This window comes from Leuresthes tenuis, unplaced genomic scaffold, assembly GCF_036924035.1.
Source record: "Leuresthes tenuis unplaced genomic scaffold, fLeuTen1.0.hap1 SCAF_1, whole genome shotgun sequence".
NCBI classification, from domain to species: Eukaryota; Metazoa; Chordata; class Actinopteri; order Atheriniformes; family Atherinopsidae; genus Leuresthes; species Leuresthes tenuis.
The window spans coordinates 37,735,724-37,754,695 of record NW_027325355.1 but is presented as its reverse complement, the minus strand read 5'-3'; the positions used below and the strand labels follow the sequence as shown (position 1 = coordinate 37,754,695).

Below are 18,972 nucleotides of genomic sequence, written 5' to 3'. Positions count from 1 at the left end.
CTGCGGGGCAGAAGATGGCGATGGACCCTGTAACGGTCATGTGCAGTTACTAAGTAAGAAGGACACGTGTTTGTTATAGGTTGTGCTTTTCCACAGCTAAAGAGGTGACTGAAGGATAGCAGGTGTAGTTTTCTCCAGTTCTCATGGAGACGCGCGGCTGTCAGGAGGAAGATGGCTGAACAGGGAGACTGCAGACGAAGCTTTCTGAAGGAAACGGGGGCTTTAATGATAATGGTCTTTTCATGTGCTCTGATGTGTCCCTGCAGGACCTGGACTCTGTGTGGAACCCCTGAGTATCTGGCCCCGGAGGTGATCCAGAGCAAAGGGCACGGCCGGGCGGTGGACTGGTGGGCTCTGGGCATCCTCGTCTTTGAAATGCTGGCTGGGTAAGTGCTGCAGTGAAGCACCCACACTGAACACCAGGGGGCACTCTTCTTCACCAGACTGGCCATTTGTTCCAAATCGCTGCACGTGAGAGCAGAACAGTGAAGTGTGACGGGACAGAGGAAGTATTCACTTCATCTTTGTGCTGGTGTTGTCTCAGTGTGGGGGATCTATTCACTGTGTTCCTCTGCTCTGTGAATGAAATCACTGTAGCAGAAGAGGAATAATGATGCCGATGCCCGTTAGAAGGCATTCTCAGTCATCAGTGTGTGAGAGGAAGTCCTGGAGGTGGAGCCTGACTTCAAAGTAGACAGTAGATTCTGTATTGTCTCATATTTAGAAGCTTTAATATTTTACCTCGAATTCTTTTCATATGAGAGAAGAACTTTGAAAACCAAACGGTCCCCTCTGAGAACTACACCAAAGAGAAGAAAGCAGGCCAGCTGAGGCTCACGAAGAAAGGTCCAGTTACTCTAAAACTGACCTTTAAAACAGTGAGCTGGACGGGAAAGACCCAAAGAGCCGAGAGGAGCTGCAGTTTTCCAGGAAAATTCTCAGTTTGTATCAGCTTCCAGATGTTCATCTGACCCAGTGCTGATTGGAACCACTGTCGTGCACAGTGGTGACATGTGGTGCAACATCAGGTATCGTTCCTGCAGACAGCTGCTGAGGCTCACTGACCAATGAGGTGACGCCAGCCTGCGTGCGTGCTCCTCAAAGGTCAGCTGTTGGTTCGACCCTGGCCCCTCCATCCTTCCCTCCTCTGTGCTGGTAGGCTCCGGAATGCGACAGGGAGGGGCACGACTGTCAGCCCCCTCCAAAGGGCTCTGTGCGCTGTCAGAGGTCTGTTAGTAAGTGGTGAGTCGTCCTCCTCAATGATCGGAGGCTCGGGCTCTCTAAGCAGGAGGCCAGGAGTTAGGGGGTGAAAAGCACACCCCACCCCCAATACTCCTGCCCCCTGGACCAGATTTCTGGTGTGAATATGCAGTGTGCATGTGGCTGTGCACATGAAGCTGAGCTCCTCTTCTTCAGCCCAGAGGACCATGTTCAGTGAGTGAGTTTCTGTTCCTCTCCTCCCACCTCAGCCCAGTGGAGGTTAGAGATGGAGAAGCATGTCCTGTTCCATTGGACCCTCAGTCTGCACTGTGCTGCTCAGCAGCATCACTCTCACCCAGAGGGAAAGTCATTCCACTAATGAATGATCACACTTTGAATACTGCTACTGCTCTCACATCTGTAGTTCAGCAGTTAACGGCTAATCTTCAAAAGGATTTCAGTCTGTTCAGAGTCATGTCTTTTAACATCAACCGGTAGATACGTCCATCGTACCTAAAGTTGTCGTCAAAGTCTGATAAATATCCTGCCATGTTGCACAAAACTATCAGCAGCAAACTCTGATAGCCCCAATAACAACAACACAGCAGCTCTGAGCTAACAGAGCTATGAGCTAACAGAGCTCTGAGCTAACAGAGCTATAGCACACGTTCATTCATTCATTCTTCTTAAAGTATTGGTGAAATAAAGACAGATAATGCCTTATTTAGAGGCTGCATCGTCTAAGCCCCGTTCACTCCGTTATATGGATCTCCAGTTATCTAAATATCTTCCGAAGGACGCCGACTTTCACCAAACTGTTCTCGGTGAGTAGATGAACGTCTTTCATGCCAGAAATAAGGTTTAAAAATACCGGAGTTCCCCTTTAAATTGTAACAATCCATTCATATTTGCCAATGCATCTTGAATATTGAGCTCACCAGGTGACTCTGAGGGGAGTTATTTGGAAGCATTTTTCTTTAACTTTAGCTCATGCTGAGTGCTTTGCTTATTCTACCCAATGAACAGAGAAAACAGAAGGGAAAAGTCTGCTCATATGTTGCTGAGTGACATTCCAGATCATTCCGACTGTGAATGAGGAAGGAGAGGTGTCAGGACAGTGGGAACTGAGGGCTGAAGAGCCCATTTTCACATCGGAGCCCTCAGTCTTTGCTTTTGTATATTCACACATTCTGAGCTAGAGTTTCCTCTTTCACCATCAGTTAAAGTCACAGAGTGCTTCTATCCTCTCATCCCTCACACAGTTTACTGCGCTGACACAGATTCCTCTGCTATGACACCATCTGTTTTGGGGGATAAAGACACACCCTTGAATACACGAGTGGAGTCAGCGGTTCATAACCAGATCCCAGATGCCCCCTCCCCACAGTCTCTTGAGCTTTTCAGCAGCGAGCGACAAGCTGGTGCGATTATGCGCCTGTCTGCTCCATGTGTAATGTGTTTAGAGGCTGGTCCCATTATGTAATTTGTGGGTAATGACTTGTCCAGGCCAGAGCAGAGGAAAGAACGTGGGAGCTGGGGAAGCAGTCAGTGGAGTGTAGCAACACAAGGCCCGAGGGTGGTGCACGCGCTCACACACACGCTCACACACACACACACACACACTCACACACACACTCACACACATCAGAAGAACAAAAGCTGCAGCAGAGTTAGCGCTGAGCGGTGCGTGGGAGCTCCTCCCTGCAGGTTCCTGCTCCGTGCATCATGCTGGCTGCAGCAGAGCTCACAAACTGTGACAGATGACAATTTATTTCTGTCCACAGGTATCCGCCTTTCTTTGATGACAATCCATTTGGAATCTATCAGAAAATCCTCTCTGGAAAACTGGAATTCCCACGCCATCTGGATTTCTATGTCAAGTAAGCTCCACACAGCACCAGAGTCAGATATGTGCATGAGTCAGTTTGTCCAGAGTGTAAAGGAATCATCTAACCCCTCGTTCACTGAAAGGCGGACAAAGGAAGCAACGTTCTGCTCATTCTGAATGTGAGAGCAACAACACGCTGTTAAAGGACGTGTTTACCTGGGGGTTGCATCAGCAAACTGATGTGGGCTGTGCAGCCTGTTTCAGGCAGGCTTTAACACCCGTTAGAGGTGCACGTTACCCCTGCCACGTGCTCTGATGCAGCTTCATGTCATCACTGATGGTGTTTGACTTACAGCAGCAGACTGTATCCACGGCTCAAAGTTCACCGAAGAAGGGATTTCACTGTTAACCTGGTCTTAATCAGTGGAACCTGCTGTTCACTTTTCTGTGTTGCTCTGTGTGCAGAGAAGGCTCCGATGAGCATAGTTTGAACCGATCGATCGAGCGTGTGATATGTTGTCTTTCTACAAACAAACGTGCATGAAGATCAGTCTGAGCATGTCAGCTGAGGAGCGGCTCATTCAGAGGCAGAAGACTGGACCGTGACACAGAAACATGGCTGACCCGTGAGACCACTCAGAAGTGAGCCAAATACCACCTTTTCCAGAAGAATCTCTTCTCTGACTCGTGTTCGGTGATGTGTTCAAACATCTCAGGGAGCAGTGTTAAACTGTGGGTTTAACCTGAGCCTGGCCCACCCCCTCTGATGGTGCCTGACGCACCCGATCCAGCCCTCTACCATTCAAATTGTGTGGCCAGATTTGGCTCTGACGTGCCTTGGCGTCTCTTTAACACATGCTCACTGCAGCTAAAGACACACTAATGACACACCTGGCTGATTTGGACTGGAACCACTCACTCCACCCATTAGAGCAGCTTGAGGGAACAGGGATGTGCCAGATTACAGGCTCAGAGTAACTGTGTCTGCACGTGTGTGTCAGCACACACACACAGCTTCCCCGGATAGGTCAGCCACACTGATAAGGCATCAGTCTCGGAGGCAGGAGAGGGATTTGTATTTTTCCACCATTTTTGTCCCACTGCCACAGTCCCACAGTCCCATCCATCAGGCACTGAGGGGCCTCACAGAGAGCAGCAGGCAGCCTGCAGCTCCTCCAGCTGCAGCTGTTCAGCCAAGACAGTCGGACCGAGTGACCCCGGGAGGAAAAGCAACAGTGTTACCCATAAACTCAGCTGCTGGTAAAATGTTGTTGGTGTTGTCCTGGAGCTCTCTGCTCTATCTTCAGCTTCCTCACTTGTTACATCTGTAATGAAAGTAAAGGAAGAAAAACCACTTGACTTTCATTACTCATGGTAGCTGCAAGCCTTTGGGGTTAAATGTCATAATATGTCATGGAAGCAGGAGAGTATGTTCAGCAGGCTCAGGGACAGGTGTCATCATGAGTATCTCTCTGTAAGACTGGAGGTTAATTTCACCTCAAAGGACCACATATATTTATCATGCATACAGTCATAAGTAAGATGCATAAGTCCATGCTCTCACAGAATAAAAATCACCTGTTCCTCAGCAGTTCTCAACGTAAAGTAAATGTAACCTCAGATGAACGGCATGGGACATGTTACACTGTCATAGTCCTACGGTGGCCCTGAAGTGCAAATCGATGACCAAGAAAGAAGCATCTGTTTCTGAAAGTAGGACCGTTTTAAAGGGATTTTTTCAACTTAATTACAAAGTAAAAAGAAATCTAGGCCTCCTAATTTAGAGCAAATAAAATTTGGTATGGGATTCCAAATTGAAGATGGGTTCTTGATAAATTGTTTAAGCCAATTTATTTTGAAAGTGTTATTTAAAGTGTAAAAGTCTAAAAGGTTAAGGCCACCATAATCATACGAGTTCATTATTACTGAGTTTTTAATATAGTGGTTTTTGTGCTTCCATAAAAAGTTTAATAACATCTTGTCAATACCTTTTGAGACCTTTTTCTTCACATTGAGAGTTGAAGCAGCATATGTAAGACGGGATATTCGCATCAGCAAATACTTCAATAGCAGCCTGTACATTGTCACTTGCAGCGCTCATATTTTAAAAAACATGGTCCTTCTGGTTTAAAAGACGGACCACCACCAGTCCAATTCATGTCGCCAGAGGGTACCAACCTTTTCCGTTTTGGTTAATCTCGTGGATTTCTCTTTTGCCGTTGTGTTTTTTAATTTGCCGTTGTGTTTTTGATTTGTCTTTGTGATTTGCACTTCAGGGCCACCGTATATAGGAATGAGGAGTGTAAGTAGCTTCACAGTCAGTCGCTGAGTTCACCAGGAACTCCTCTGTGTCATAAAGCGTTTTAGAGACTTTAAGGCCATCTCTTCCACAGCTGCAGCTTGGCTGCTGTGATGGGACCTTAAGAGAAAAACCAACGCTGCAAACCTCAATGAACGGAAGCAGTGTTGGAAAGGAGAGTGGGTCAAAACTCCTCCACCACGTGTGAGAAGCTGATAATGTATTTTTTTCATTTGTAGAAATGTTACAGCGATGCTGAGAAAACCTGAAAACAGAACATTTGTTATGCTTTCTACACAGAAGCATCAAACAGGGAAACAAACTGTAATCATTTATCATTCTTTTTCTATCTGGATGAATTCTCTTTTCTGAAATTTATGGAAGGGTTTAAATGTGAATATTTTCCCACTGGAGCTGATTAAAATGTTTTCCATGTCATATCACTCTAACGCCTGTCTCGAGCTCGTGAAGCACCCAGATAAAAACGGAGAAGTGGCTGACTCGTCTACATCCAGCTGCTGTATTTATGAGGCTGTCATCAGATGTGAGATACAACACCTTTATTCAAAGTTCGCTGTTCTCCAGCAGGCATCACATTTAATTTCTCCTCACTCCCTTTCACATGGATGTCTGCATCACACTCTTCATTTATACTCTCAGAAAGTTCTCCTCTGAAAAAGTTTCCAATTTTCTTCAATTAGACAAATGTCAAAAGGACACTTCTCACTTAGCCACCCTCGGTCACCTCTGGCAGACCGTGGAGCTATGTTTGGAATTATGCATCTGTCATTTTGACAGTGTGAGGACCACCTTGTGACAGTTTTTCCTCGTGTGCAGGAGAAGCAACACTTCTCTGGGCAGCTGTAGGTTGACTGACTTGTTTCTCTTTGCCCTCAGAGACCTCATCAAGAAATTCCTGGTCATTGACCGGGCCAGGCGGCTAGGCAACATGAAGGTGAGTTGGTTAGATTTCCTGTCTGCCTGAACCACATGGCAGCCCACCTTATTTCATAGCAGGCAGTTTGACGTCAGCAGTCTGAGGACTGGGACTGTAGAAAAAAGGACCCCCACTGTGACTGCAGCACCACATGCTTCTAATTAGTAGCAATTAGAAGCCTGTTTGGACTATTTAACACTTCCAGCCGGATGGACGACGTTTTTAATGGATTTGAATTGAAATGTTCGTGTTGTTGCAGCTCCTTTTTCCTCTCAGCAGCACAAAGACAGAAGTTACTGATGGAGTCAAACACACATATATGTTTGTGAGACTTTTCTGAGTTATGTGCTCCAAACCCTCCTTCTTCAGCTGAGGATTGTAGAGGTTAACAGAGCCTGTGGAAGTGGGCATGAGTTTAGAGAGAATAACAACTGAGGGTACAACCGCAGCTCCAGAAAAGATGTGAAAAGATCTCATCAACCATTATCTCATCAACTGTTTTGTTCTCTGTAGAAGTGTTGAAAATGAGACATTTTACTATTTAAAAGAAAATATCAGCTGATCTTGAATTTGGTGGCAGCAGCACATCTCAAAAAGTTGGAACTGGGGCAACTTAAGGTGGAAGAGTGAGCCGAACTGAACAGAAACAGCTGCAGGAACCCATTGCAGCTAGCAACAGGCCAGTAACATGACTGGATATAAAAAGAGCTCTTAAGAGAGGCAGAGTCCCTCAGAAGTAAAGATGGGCAGAGGTTCAGTAATCTTCAAAAGGGTTTGTTCTTTGAAGACTTTGAATATTCCATCGTCTACAGTACATGATATCATCAGAAGGTTGAGGGAACGCTGGATGTCTGTGACCTTCAGGCCCAATTCTGTCCTGCCTGGCCTCAGGACCAGAAATCATCAATCTCAGCCAATTTAGGAAAAAAACTTTCAAATTTACTGAAATGAAGATGAGAAAAGTTGGGTGCAGTAGAGTTTATTCAGAAGAAAAGGAGTGAACCCGAGCCTTCTTCATGAGAATAAAGACTGATTTTACAGTTGCATTGTGCAGGCTTTTATTCATTCCCTGTGTTTTCTTAAAAAAAGAAAACTCTCTTCTGCCTCACACACCCAATACGTTTCAGTCAGCTCTGTAAAGTTTCAGTCAGCACTGTAACGTTTCAGTCAGCTCTGTAACGTTTCAAACAGCTCTGTAAAGTTTCAGTCAGCTCTGTAAAGTTTCAGTCAGCTCTGTAAAGTTTCAGTCAGCACTGTAACGTTTCAGTCAGCTCTGTAACGTTTCAAACAGCTCTGTAAAGTTTCAGTCAGCTCTGTAACGTTTCAAACAGCTCTGTAAAGTTTCAGTCAGCTCTGTAAAGTTTCAGTCAGCACTGTAACGTTTCAGTCAGCTCTGTAACGTTTCAAACAGCTCTGTAAAGTTTCAGTCAGCTCTGTAAAGTTTCAGTCAGCATTGTAACGTTTCAGTCAGCACTGTAAAGTTTCAGTCAGCTCTGTAAAGTTTCAGTCAGCACTGTAACGTTTCAGTCAGCTCTGTAACGTTTCAAACAGCTCTGTAAAGTTTCAGTCAGCTCTGTAAAGTTTCAGTCAGCTCTGTAACGTTTCAGTCAGCACTGTAAAGTTTCAGTAAGCACTGTAAAGTTTCAGTCAGCTCTGTAAAGTTTCAGTCAGCACTGTAACGTTTCAGTCAGCTCTGTAACGTTTCAAACAGCTCTGTAAAGTTTCAGTCAGCTCTGTAAAGTTTCAGTCAGCTCTGTAAAGTTGCAGTCAGCTCTGTAAAGTTTCAGTCAGCACTGTAAAGTTTCAGTCAGCTCTGTAAAGTTTCAGTCAGCACTGTAACGTTTCAGTCAGCTCTGTAACGTTTCAAACAGCTCTGTAAAGTTTCAGTCAGCACTGTAAAGTTTCAGTCAGCACTGTAACGTTTCAGTTAGCTCTGTAAAGTTTCAGTCAGCTCTGTAAAGTTTCAGTCAGCTCTGTAACGTTTCAGTCAGCTCTGTAACGTTTCAAACAGCTCTGTAAAGTTTCAGTCAGCACTGTAACGTTTCGGTCAGCTCTGTAACGTTTCAAACAGCTCTGTAAAGTTTCAGTCAGCACTGTAACGTTTCAGTCAGCTCTGTAACGTTTCAAACAGCTCTGTAAAGTTTCAGTCAGCTCTGTAAAGTTTCAGTCAGCTCTGTAAAGTTTCAGTCAGCACTGTAACGTTTCAGTCAGCTCTGTAAAGTTTCAGTCAGCTCTGTAAAGTTTCAGTCAGCACTGTAAAGTTTCAGTCAGCACTGTAAAGTTTCAGTCAGCTCTGTAAAGTTTCAGTCAGCACTGTAACGTTTCAGTTAGCTCTGTAAAGTTTCAGTCAGCTCTGTAAAGTTTCAGTCAGCTCTGTAACGTTTCAAACAGCTCTGTAAAGTTTCAGTCAGCTCTGTAAAGTTTCAGTCAGCACTGTAACGTTTCAGTCAGCTCTGTAACGTTTCAAACAGCTCTGTAAAGTTTCAGTCAGCTCTGTAAAGTTTCAGTCAGCATTGTAACGTTTCAGTCAGCACTGTAAAGTTTCAGTCAGCTCTGTAAAGTTTCAGTCAGCACTGTAACGTTTCAGTCAGCTCTGTAACGTTTCAAACAGCTCTGTAAAGTTTCAGTCAGCACTGTAACGTTTCAGTCAGCTCTGTAACGTTTCAAACAGCTCTGTAAAGTTTCAGTCAGCTCTGTAAAGTTTCAGTCAGCTCTGTAAAGTTTCAGTCAGCACTGTAACGTTTCAGTCAGCTCTGTAACGTTTCAAACAGCTCTGTAAAGTTTCAGTCAGCTCTGTAAAGTTTCAGTCAGCATTGTAACGTTTCAGTCAGCACTGTAAAGTTTCAGTCAGCTCTGTAAAGTTTCAGTCAGCACTGTAACGTTTCAGTCAGCTCTGTAACGTTTCAAACAGCTCTGTAAAGTTTCAGTCAGCACTGTAACGTTTCAGTCAGCTCTGTAACGTTTCAAACAGCTCTGTAAAGTTTCAGTCAGCTCTGTAAAGTTTCAGTCAGCTCTGTAAAGTTTCAGTCAGCACTGTAACGTTTCAGTCAGCTCTGTAAAGTTTCAGTCAGCTCTGTAAAGTTTCAGTCAGCACTGTAAAGTTTCAGTCAGCACTGTAAAGTTTCAGTCAGCTCTGTAAAGTTTCAGTCAGCACTGTAACGTTTCAGTTAGCTCTGTAAAGTTTCAGTCAGCTCTGTAACGTTTCAGTCAGCTCTGTAACGTTTCAGTCAGCTCTGTAACGTTTCAAACAGCTCTGTAAAGTTTCAGTCAGCTCTGTAAAGTTTCAGTCAGCACTGTAACGTTTCAGTCAGCTCTGTAACGTTTCAAACAGCTCTGTAAAGTTTCAGTCAGCTCTGTAAAGTTTCAGTCAGCATTGTAACGTTTCAGTCAGCACTGTAAAGTTTCAGTCAGCTCTGTAAAGTTTCAGTCAGCACTGTAAAGTTTCAGTCAGCTCTGTAACGTTTCAAACAGCTCTGTAAAGTTTCAGTCAGCTCTGTAAAGTTTCAGTCAGCTCTGTAAAGTTTCAGTCAGCACTGTAAAGTTTCAGTCAGCTCTGTAAAGTTTCAGTCAGCACTGTAACGTTTCAGTCAGCTCTGTAACGTTTCAAACAGCTCTGTAAAGTTTCAGTCAGCTCTGTAAAGTTTCAGTCAGCTCTGTAAAGTTGCAGTCAGCTCTGTAAAGTTTCAGTCAGCACTGTAAAGTTTCAGTCAGCACTGTAACGTTTCAGTCAGCTCTGTAACGTTTCAGTCAGCTCTGTAAAGTTTCAGTCAGCACTGTAAAGTTTCAGTCAGCACTGTAAAGTTTCAGTCAGCACTGTAACGTTTCAGTCAGCACTGTAACGTTTCAGTCAGCTCTGTAAAGTTTCAGTCGGCTCTGTAAAGTTTCAGTCAGCTCTGTAACGTTTCAGTCAGCGCTGTAGTGAGCTCTGTAAAGTTTCAAACAGCTCTGTAAAATTTCAGTCACCTCTGTTACGTTTCAAACAGCTCTGTAAAGTTTCAGTCGGCTCTGTAAAGTTTCAGTCAGCACTGTAACGTTTCAGTCAGCTCTGTAAAGTTTCAGTCGGCTCTGTAAAGTTTCAGTCAGCTCTGTAACGTTTCAGTCAGCGCTGTAGTGAGCTCTGTAAAGTTTCAAACAGCTCTGTAAAATTTCAGTCACCTCTGTTACGTTTCAAACAGCTCTGTAAAGTTTCAGTCGGCTCTGTAAAGTTTCAGTAAGCACTGTAAAGTTTCAGTCAGCTCTGTAAAGTTTCAGTCAGCGCTGTAGTGAGCTCTGTAAAGTTTCAAACAGCTCTGTAAAATTTCAGTCACCTCTGTTACGTTTCAAACAGCTCTGTAAAGTTTCAGTCGGCTCTGTAAAGTTTCAGTCAGCACTGTAACGTTTCAGTCGGCTCTGTAAAGTTTCAGTCAGCGCTGTAGTGAGCTCTGTAAAGTTTCAAACAGCTCTGTAAAATTTCAGTCACCTCTGTTACGTTTCAAACAGCTCTGTAAAGTTTCAGTCGGCTCTGTAAAGTTTCAGTCAGCACTGTAACGTTTCAGTCGGCTCTGTAAAGTTTCAGTCAGCGCTGTAGTGAGCTCTGTAAAGTTTCAAACAGCTCTGTAAAATTTCAGTCACCTCTGTTACGTTTCAAACAGCTCTGTAAAGTTTCAGTTGGCTCTGTAAAGTTTCAGTCAGCACTGTAACGTTTCAGTCAGCTCTGTAAAGTTTCAGTCGGCTCTGTAAAGTTTCAGTCAGCTCTGTAACGTTTCAGTCAGCGCTGTAGTGAGCTCTGTAAAGTTTCAAACAGCTCTGTAAAATTTCAGTCACCTCTGTTACGTTTCAAACAGCTCTGTAAAGTTTCAGTCGGCTCTGTAAAGTTTCAGTCAGCACTGTAAAGTTTCAGTCAGCTCTGTAAAGTTTCAGTCAGCGCTGTAGTGAGCTCTGTAAAGTTTCAAACAGCTCTGTAAAATTTCAGTCACCTCTGTTACGTTTCAAACAGCTCTGTAAAGTTTCAGTCGGCTCTGTAAAGTTTCAGTCAGCACTGTAACGTTTCAGTCGGCTCTGTAAAGTTTCAGTCAGCGCTGTAGTGAGCTCTGTAAAGTTTCAAACAGCTCTGTAAAATTTCAGTCACCTCTGTTACGTTTCAAACAGCTCTGTAAAGTTTCAGTCGGCTCTGTAAAGTTTCAGTCAGCACTGTAAAGTTTCAGTCAGCACTGTAAAGTTTCAGTCAGCACTGTAACGTTTCAGTCAGCACTGTAATGTTTCAGTCAGCTCTGTAAAGTTTCAGTCGGCTCTGTAAAGTTTCAGTCAGCTCTGTAACGTTTCAGTCAGCGCTGTAGTGAGCTCTGTTACGTTTCAAACAGCTCTGTAAAGTTTCAGTCGGCTCTGTAAAGTTTCAAACAGCTCTGTAAAGTTTCAGTCGGCTCTGTAAAGTTTCAGTCAGCACTGTAACGTTTCAGTCAGCTCTGTAAAGTTTCAGTCGGCTCTGTAAAGTTTCAGTCAGCTCTGTAACGTTTCAGTCAGCGCTGTAGTGAGCTCTGTAAAGTTTCAAACAGCTCTGTAAAATTTCAGTCACCTCTGTTACGTTTCAAACAGCTCTGTAAAGTTTCAGTCGGCTCTGTAAAGTTTCAGTCAGCACTGTAAAGTTTCAGTCATCTCTGTAAAGTTTCAGTCAGCGCTGTAGTGAGCTCTGTAAAGTTTCAAACAGCTCTGTAAAATTTCAGTCACCTCTGTTACGTTTCAAACAGCTCTGTAAAGTTTCAGTCACCTCTGTTACGTTTCAAACAGCTCTGTAAAGTTTCAGTCGGCTCTGTAAAGTTTCAGTCAGCACTGTAACGTTTCAGTCGGCTCTGTAAAGTTTCAGTCAGCGCTGTAGTGAGCTCTGTAAAGTTTCAAACAGCTCTGTAAAATTTCAGTCAGCTCTGTTACGTTTCAAACAGCTCTAAAGTTTCAGTCGACTCTGTAACGTTTCAGTAAGCTCTGTAGTCAATTCTTTAAAATTTCAGTCAGTTTTGTAAAGTTTTAGTCGGCTCTGTGAAGTTTCAGTTGACTGTAAAGTTTTAGTTGGCTCTGTAGTCAGATCTGTAAAGTTCCACTTAGCTATGTAAATGTTCAGTCGGCTCTGTGAAGTTTCAGTCAGATCTGTAAAGTTTCAGTTGACTGTAAAGTTTCAGCTGGCTCTGTGAAGTTTTAGTCAGCTCTGTAAAGTTTCAGTCGGCTCTGTAAAGTTTCAGTTGACTGTAAAGTTTCAGCTGTAAAGTGATTTGATAACTTTGACTGTAAAGTGACTTGATAAGTTTGACTTGAATTGACTTGACTCCAAAGTTTCAGTCAGCCAGCTTATTCTCTCTGGCTACTGTTTACAGATATCTCCTGCTGTGGAGTGCCACAGCTCTGTAAAGTTTCAGTCAGCTCTGTAAAGTTTCAGTCTGATCTGTAAAGTTTCAGTCTGATCTGTAAAGTTTCCGTCTGATCTGTAAAGTTTCCGTCTGATCTGTAAAGTTTCAGTCAGCCAGCTTATTCTCTCTGGCTACTGTTTACAGATATCTCCTGCTGTGGAGTCCCACAGCTCTGTAAAGTTTCAGTCAGCTCTGTAAAGTTTCAGTCAGCCAGCTTATTCTCTGTAGCTACAGTTTATAATTTACAGTCTCCTGAACGCCTCACACACAGGTGAAACATTTGTTCAAGTCTCAACTCAGCTGGTGGTGTCAAGAAAATAACACAACTCAGTGTCACACATGCACATGAATGGTAGCATGTAAACATATAAAATGTAGAAAGAAGGAGTTCATAAATAGTCCATGGTTTTACAGAGCGCTTCACATCATGACCCAGGGCAACAGTGAGGACCAGCTCTCCTCTACTCTTTAGTCTCCATCTGAGCGGCGGTCCTGCTCCTGCTGACATGAGATCAGCCTTTACCTGCGACCAGTGGCCATCTGTTCGCGCCACACATAGAGAGTCCAGCCCCAGCAGTGAGACAGCTGGTGCTCTGATTGGTGTTAGTGGGAGTGTTGAGGCCTGTCGGATTATCTGTAGACAATATTCACATTTTTAACAACAAAAGTATTTATTTCCATCACTTTGACGTTAAAGAATAAGGAATGAGTTGCTTTTCTCTGGCTCTCACTCACTCCCTCCTGCTTTATGTGTCCGCTCTGTGGTGAGCTCACGCTGAAGGCATGAACGTCACATGTAGAACATCACGTCACTGCACAGATCTCTACGTTTTGGCATCTGCGTAGTTGCAAAAACAAGATGCTCTCAAACTCAGTCTGCATGTGAGGTCATACTGTGCATGGCCTCAGCTCTCTGTACAGCTTTGTCCTGAGCTCTTTGTTCTGTCCGCCCGCTGCAGAATGGGGCCGACGACGTGAAAAAACACCGCTGGTTCAAGACGGTGGACTGGGAGGCAGTTCCTCTGAGGAAACTGAAGGTACGTCTGCTGCCCAAAGAGCACATTGTAGCACCTTGGTGTGAAAAACAAGTGGTTTGTGATCTGAAGACTGAACCATGCAATGCTTGTTTTCTGTCCAAAAGAGATCAGGAAGTTGACTGATGGCACTTTTAAAGATAGTGTTTATAGGCCAGCTTTGTATATCTGTGGGCTACATTATGATGTGTTGCCTGTTCTTTTCTGATCAGTGTATTTCTGTTCTCGATAAGGGAAAATAATCATTTAAGTTGTAGCACGTGTTGCGTGTCGGGTCCAGTGGACCTTCCTACTAAGACTGAGTGAATGACATCAGTGGCTCCTGCACTGAGGTGTCTGTGCTTGATTCTGCTGAATGATGTTGATCTCACCCTGGCAGCCTCTTAGTGTTTAAATGAACATTTACTTGAATATATGTAATTAATGGATTTGTAAACCTGTCTGTCCCTGTGTCTACAGCCTCCTATAGCTCCTAAAGTTTCTCATGAGGGCGACACGTCTAACTTCGACGTTTACCCAGAGGACGACTGGAAGAAGGACCCTCCTGTGCCTCAGAAGGATCTGGAGATCTTCAAGAACTTTTGAGCCCTGAGTGTGGCTCACTCTCTAATTGATTGATGGAATATTCTTAGTTGTCAGCCGTATTTAAAGCTCCTGTCACACGTACCATCATGGGGAAACACGTAGAATGGCAGGGGCTGCATGAACCCACAGACATGATTAGCTGTTTCTTTATCAGACTAAAGTCAGACTGTTACTCTTAATCTTATTTTCTTATCAGTTTTTTCTCTGAGTCTGCTCATATGCAAAAAGCAACCTGGTTCCTTTAAGACCAAGACTGTTACTTTGTACAAATCAGGTCTTTTTTATATGGTCATGTTTTCTATTTTTTGTCTTTTTAAGATGTCCATGAGGTCATATTGAAGGTGTCTCCGGCCCGGTGCTGACTCGCTGTACTGTATGTAGTCAGAGGCTTAGTTAGGACCTGTGTGACAACCGGTGCCTTACAGCACAGGGTGAGGGGGAAGCTGTCTCGCCGTCATTAAAAGTCTACTTGAATCACAGCTCCTTGCAGGTGTGATGGAGGTCCTCACCTCTTTGTTACCTCCACCTGCAGCTCTGCAGCTCTGCAGCTCTGCAGCTCTGCAGCTCTGCAGCTCTGCAGCTCTGCAGCCCTGCAGCCCTGCAGCCCTGCAGCAGCTTCATGCTTTGTTATTACTACACAGCTGACACGCTGTGCTTTCACTTCACTCCTCATCATCCCTGTTGTCGTGCTTTTAGAGCGGAGTCGTGTCAGGTGAAAGGTAGTGGAATGTGCCCCCTTACTGCTGCGCTCTGGGTGATGTAGTCAGTATTCATTACCGTCTCTGTCTAACGTTTTCTCAAGGCTTTATTTGGGATCACAATGTGTTTATGGCCTTCAGAGTGAGTTTCATTCATGTCACTTGGTGCCTCAGCGTGGTAGCCACTCTGTTCTGGATGCTTGTGCAGGACCACACAGCTGTATGTGAAATCATGTCATCTTTAACTCGTTAATGCGTTTGATCAGTGATGCCAGAAGATTTCATTTCATTGTGTGGAACAATCTTCCATTTTTGTGTTTTGTGTGTGAACTGAGCCTCTGAAACACCCGGGTTATTTTACATTGACTGTCCACCTCCGTCTACGTGCAGGACGTAACACCGAGCTCCTGAAAAGCATGAGCAGTGCATAGTTTGTGCTCTGCAGCACTTTGAGTGAAAGCTTTCAGCTGGTGCTCGTGTCAGCGCTGCATCGCCCAACAGAGTGAACATTTTGTGTTTATCTGCAGTCGTCTTCTCATCACATCCCATCAAGCAGAAGCTCACATTCTTGCTCCTGTTTGGTTCCAACCAAGATCAATAAAGTTGTTACAAGATATACAGGAGATATTTTACTACACACAAAAAACTAAATCAGTAGAAGAGCGCCACGTGAAGGGAATAAGTTTGCATAATACATGTAACAGAGAGTTGGAGGCTGGGCAGTGGAGGAAAACACTCTCTGCTCCCCCTTCTTAAACATGGAAACCACCACCCGTCTGCCACTGAAGAGGCATGCCAGCCCCACCACATTCAGGCCAAATCTCATCCATCCCTTTTGGAAGCTTTTTAACAACCAATGCCAAGGTGATGGGTGTGAGGACTGTGCGTCTGAGGACTGTGCGTCTGAGGACTGTGCGTCTGAGGACTGTGCGTCTGAGGACTGTGCGTCTGAGGACTGTGCGTCTGAGGACTGTGCGTCTGAGGACTGTGCGTCTGAGGACTGTGCGTCTGAGGACTGTGGGTCTGAGGACTGTGGGTCTGAGGACTGGGTCTGAGGACTGTGTCTGAGGACTGTGCGTCTGAGGACTGTGCGTCTGAGGACTGTGCGTCTGAGGACTGTGCGTCTGAGGACTGTGGGTCTGAGGACTGTGCGTCTGAGGACTGTGCGTCTGAGGACTGTGGGTCTGAGGACTGTGCGTCTGAGGACTGTGCGTCTGAGGACTGTGCGTCTGAGGACTGTGGGTCTGAGGACTGTGCGTCTGAGGACTGTGCGTCTGAGGACTGTGCGTCTGAGGACTGTGCGTCTGAGGACTGTGGGTCTGAGGACTGTGCGTCTGAGGACTGTGTCTGAGAACTGTGGGTCTGAGGACTGTGCGTCTGAGGACTGTGCGTCTGAGGACTGTGCGTCTGAGGACTGTGGGTCTGAGGACTGTGCGTCTGAGGACTGTGTCTGAGGACTGTGCGTCTGAGGACTGTGCGTCTGAGGACTGTGCGTCTGAGGACTGTGTCTGAGGACTGTGCGTCTGAGGACTGTGGGTCTGAGGACTGTGCGTCTGAGGACTGTGCGTCTGAGGACTGTGGGTCTGAGGACTGTGCGTCTGAGGACTGTGCGTCTGAGGACTGTGCGTCTGAGGACTGTGGGTCTGAGGACTGTGCGTCTGAGGACTGTGTCTGAGGACTGTGCGTCTGAGGACTGTGGGTCTGAGGACTGTGCGTCTGAGGACTGTGGGTCTGAGGACTGTGCGTCTGAGGACTGTGCGTCTGAGGACTGTGCGTCTGAGGACTGTGCGTCTGAGGACTGTGTCTGAGGACTGTGCGTCTGAGGACTGTGGGTCTGAGGACTGTGCGTCTGAGGACTGTGCGTCTGAGGACTGTGCGTCTGAGGACTGTGCGTCTGAGGACTGTGCGTCTGAGGACTGTGGGTCTGAGGACTGTGCGTCTGAGGACTGTGCGTCTGAGGACTGTGCGTCTGAGGACTGTGGGTCTGAGGACTGTGCGTCTGAGGACTGTGCGTCTGAGGACTGTGCGTCTGAGTCCCGCACAGTCCTCAGACTCTGCCTCTTCATGGAGGACAGGCCCAGCTTTTCTCCCAGTCGCTGAAGGGGGTGTGTGCCAGAACATCCTTAAGGCCCAATTGAAAGTCGTTGATCATGACCTCGCCAAATTCCTCCCATCCACTCCCAAGTTTTAGCTTCTACAACCACACCTGCTGCAGCCCTTTAGTAGCCGTCAGCTGCTTCAGGTGAGCCCTGGGTCCAACAGTTCTGAAAGGCTTCCTTCTTTAGGTTGATTTGATTCATAGCAAATGTCTGCTCAGAGTGTGCATAGTTTGATTGAGCAGGCCTGTTGTTCAGCAGTTTGATAACGGAAGCAGCTCCTCCACCTCAGCACCCACATGCAGTCAGCATCTTCTGTCCACTGTACATACTGAGACGCACTGAGTCACCCTGAAACCACTTTTAAACCCTAATGGAGCCGGCATGATGGGGTGATCGTCTACAGCTTATTATAAATGGCATGAACAAACATTAGCTAGTCCCAGCTCTCTGTGTCCTGTGTGTTTTTATATTTAGAGAAATAAATGTGCATGTTCACAGTGTCTGAAGTCTCTCCCACAGTTAAAGCTCTCTGAGCAGAGCTTTGCTGTGTTTGTACAGAGCATGTGTTGTCCTTCATCATGACTCCACCCAGCAATACTTTGACCGGCCTTTCTCACAGCGGACACTTTGACTTGTCACGGTAAAGACTTCCTGACATTAATGATGACTGAATTCCTTCTACTGTCCCAGTAAACCCTGACAAAGAGCCTTCAGGAAGAGCAGGAGCTTCACCGTGTGCACTGACACGTGAGGATATCTGCTGTGAACCAGGTCTGGTCTCTGCTGAACCATTTTCTAAGAAAGTCCGAAGAAATCCTTTGAATAAACAGTGCTGAACTTGATACAATGACGTGTTTGTACGATGAATAAAGTGTGGAAACAGGTATTTCACCTCTTCTGGTCCTCTCCCGTTCTCGTCTCAGCAGCACTCTAAAGGCCAGCTGCTCGTCTGTGTAGCCAAGCTTTTGTATTACAGAATGGAAATCTTGACATTTGTGAAATGAACCCTTCATAGAAGTTTAAAGCTTCTCAAGTTCAGGTTTTCATGACAAAATGCAGCTAATTCCCCAGCTGACATCATGGCAGAGAACAGCATGGTTTGTCCAGATATCGTCTTTCATCCTTCCAGGAGGTAACTACAGAATATGGTGCTAAATGTCCCCATCATGCCTTTCATTTCCACTGATTTACAGTAAGGATGGTCTGAAATGATAACGTCTCAAATGTTTTTACTTGAACAATCAATAAAACCAGTGAGATGTTGTGAAAAGTCCACTTATTCACGTGATGGAACTAATGCAGGAGAGCTTTGACAGTACCAGGGCATGGAACCAGCAGAGTGAGCTGCAGCAGAGCTCAGTGTTTACAACATCAGCATTAATGATGAGCCTGTGGCTGCTGTGCAGGTCAAGGACTTCCACAATACTTCAGTCATCATAACAGATAGCATGAAGATGGCTAACACTGACGACACTAAAGGCTTCAATTACAGCTTCTACTACAGGTGGCTGTAAGGAAATTAGTCCTGGTTTCTCTTTCTTCTGTACAAAATTCATATTGACATTTGAATGGCTCGGCACTGGTGACGGCCCGATGCAGCAGCTCTGGACAGACGGCGTCTTTCTTTGTATCTTCTTTAGATTTTCTACTGAGATTTTCTGTGGAAACATATTTATATTCTATGGCAAGCATTTTCTGTGCTGGACAAAAACCAGCAGTTTTTCATGCTCCTCAGTACAGCTGACAGCAGAACAATTCCCCCAGACGCTGGCTTCATCCGTCCAACAGGGTGGATGTGGGTGGGCGGGGCTTAGCAGAGGAGGCGGAGTCAACTGAAGGAGTGAAATAAAAATCAGAACGAATCGTTAAATGAGGAACTTTCAGACAAACGATAGCATATATTTAATAATAACCTATG

General features: G+C 45.3%; 1 protein-coding gene across 3 annotated transcripts in view; it reads left to right on the top strand.

Moving 5' to 3' along the window:
- Positions 1-15,853, top strand: part of prkx (protein kinase X-linked) — a 36,697-nt gene extending 20,844 nt beyond the window's left edge. For all 3 annotated transcript variants that reach the window (XM_072379309.1, XM_072379307.1, XM_072379308.1), the window contains 5 exons: positions 267-386; positions 2,985-3,080; positions 6,225-6,282; positions 13,598-13,675; positions 14,132-15,853. In XM_072379309.1, coding sequence (XP_072235410.1) covers positions 267-386; positions 2,985-3,080; positions 6,225-6,282; positions 13,598-13,675; positions 14,132-14,257 — 478 coding nt within the window. In that variant the 3' untranslated portion in view covers positions 14,258-15,853. The remainder of the gene's footprint in view (positions 1-266; positions 387-2,984; positions 3,081-6,224; positions 6,283-13,597; positions 13,676-14,131) is intronic.
- Positions 15,854-18,972: the final 3,119 nt, after the last annotated feature.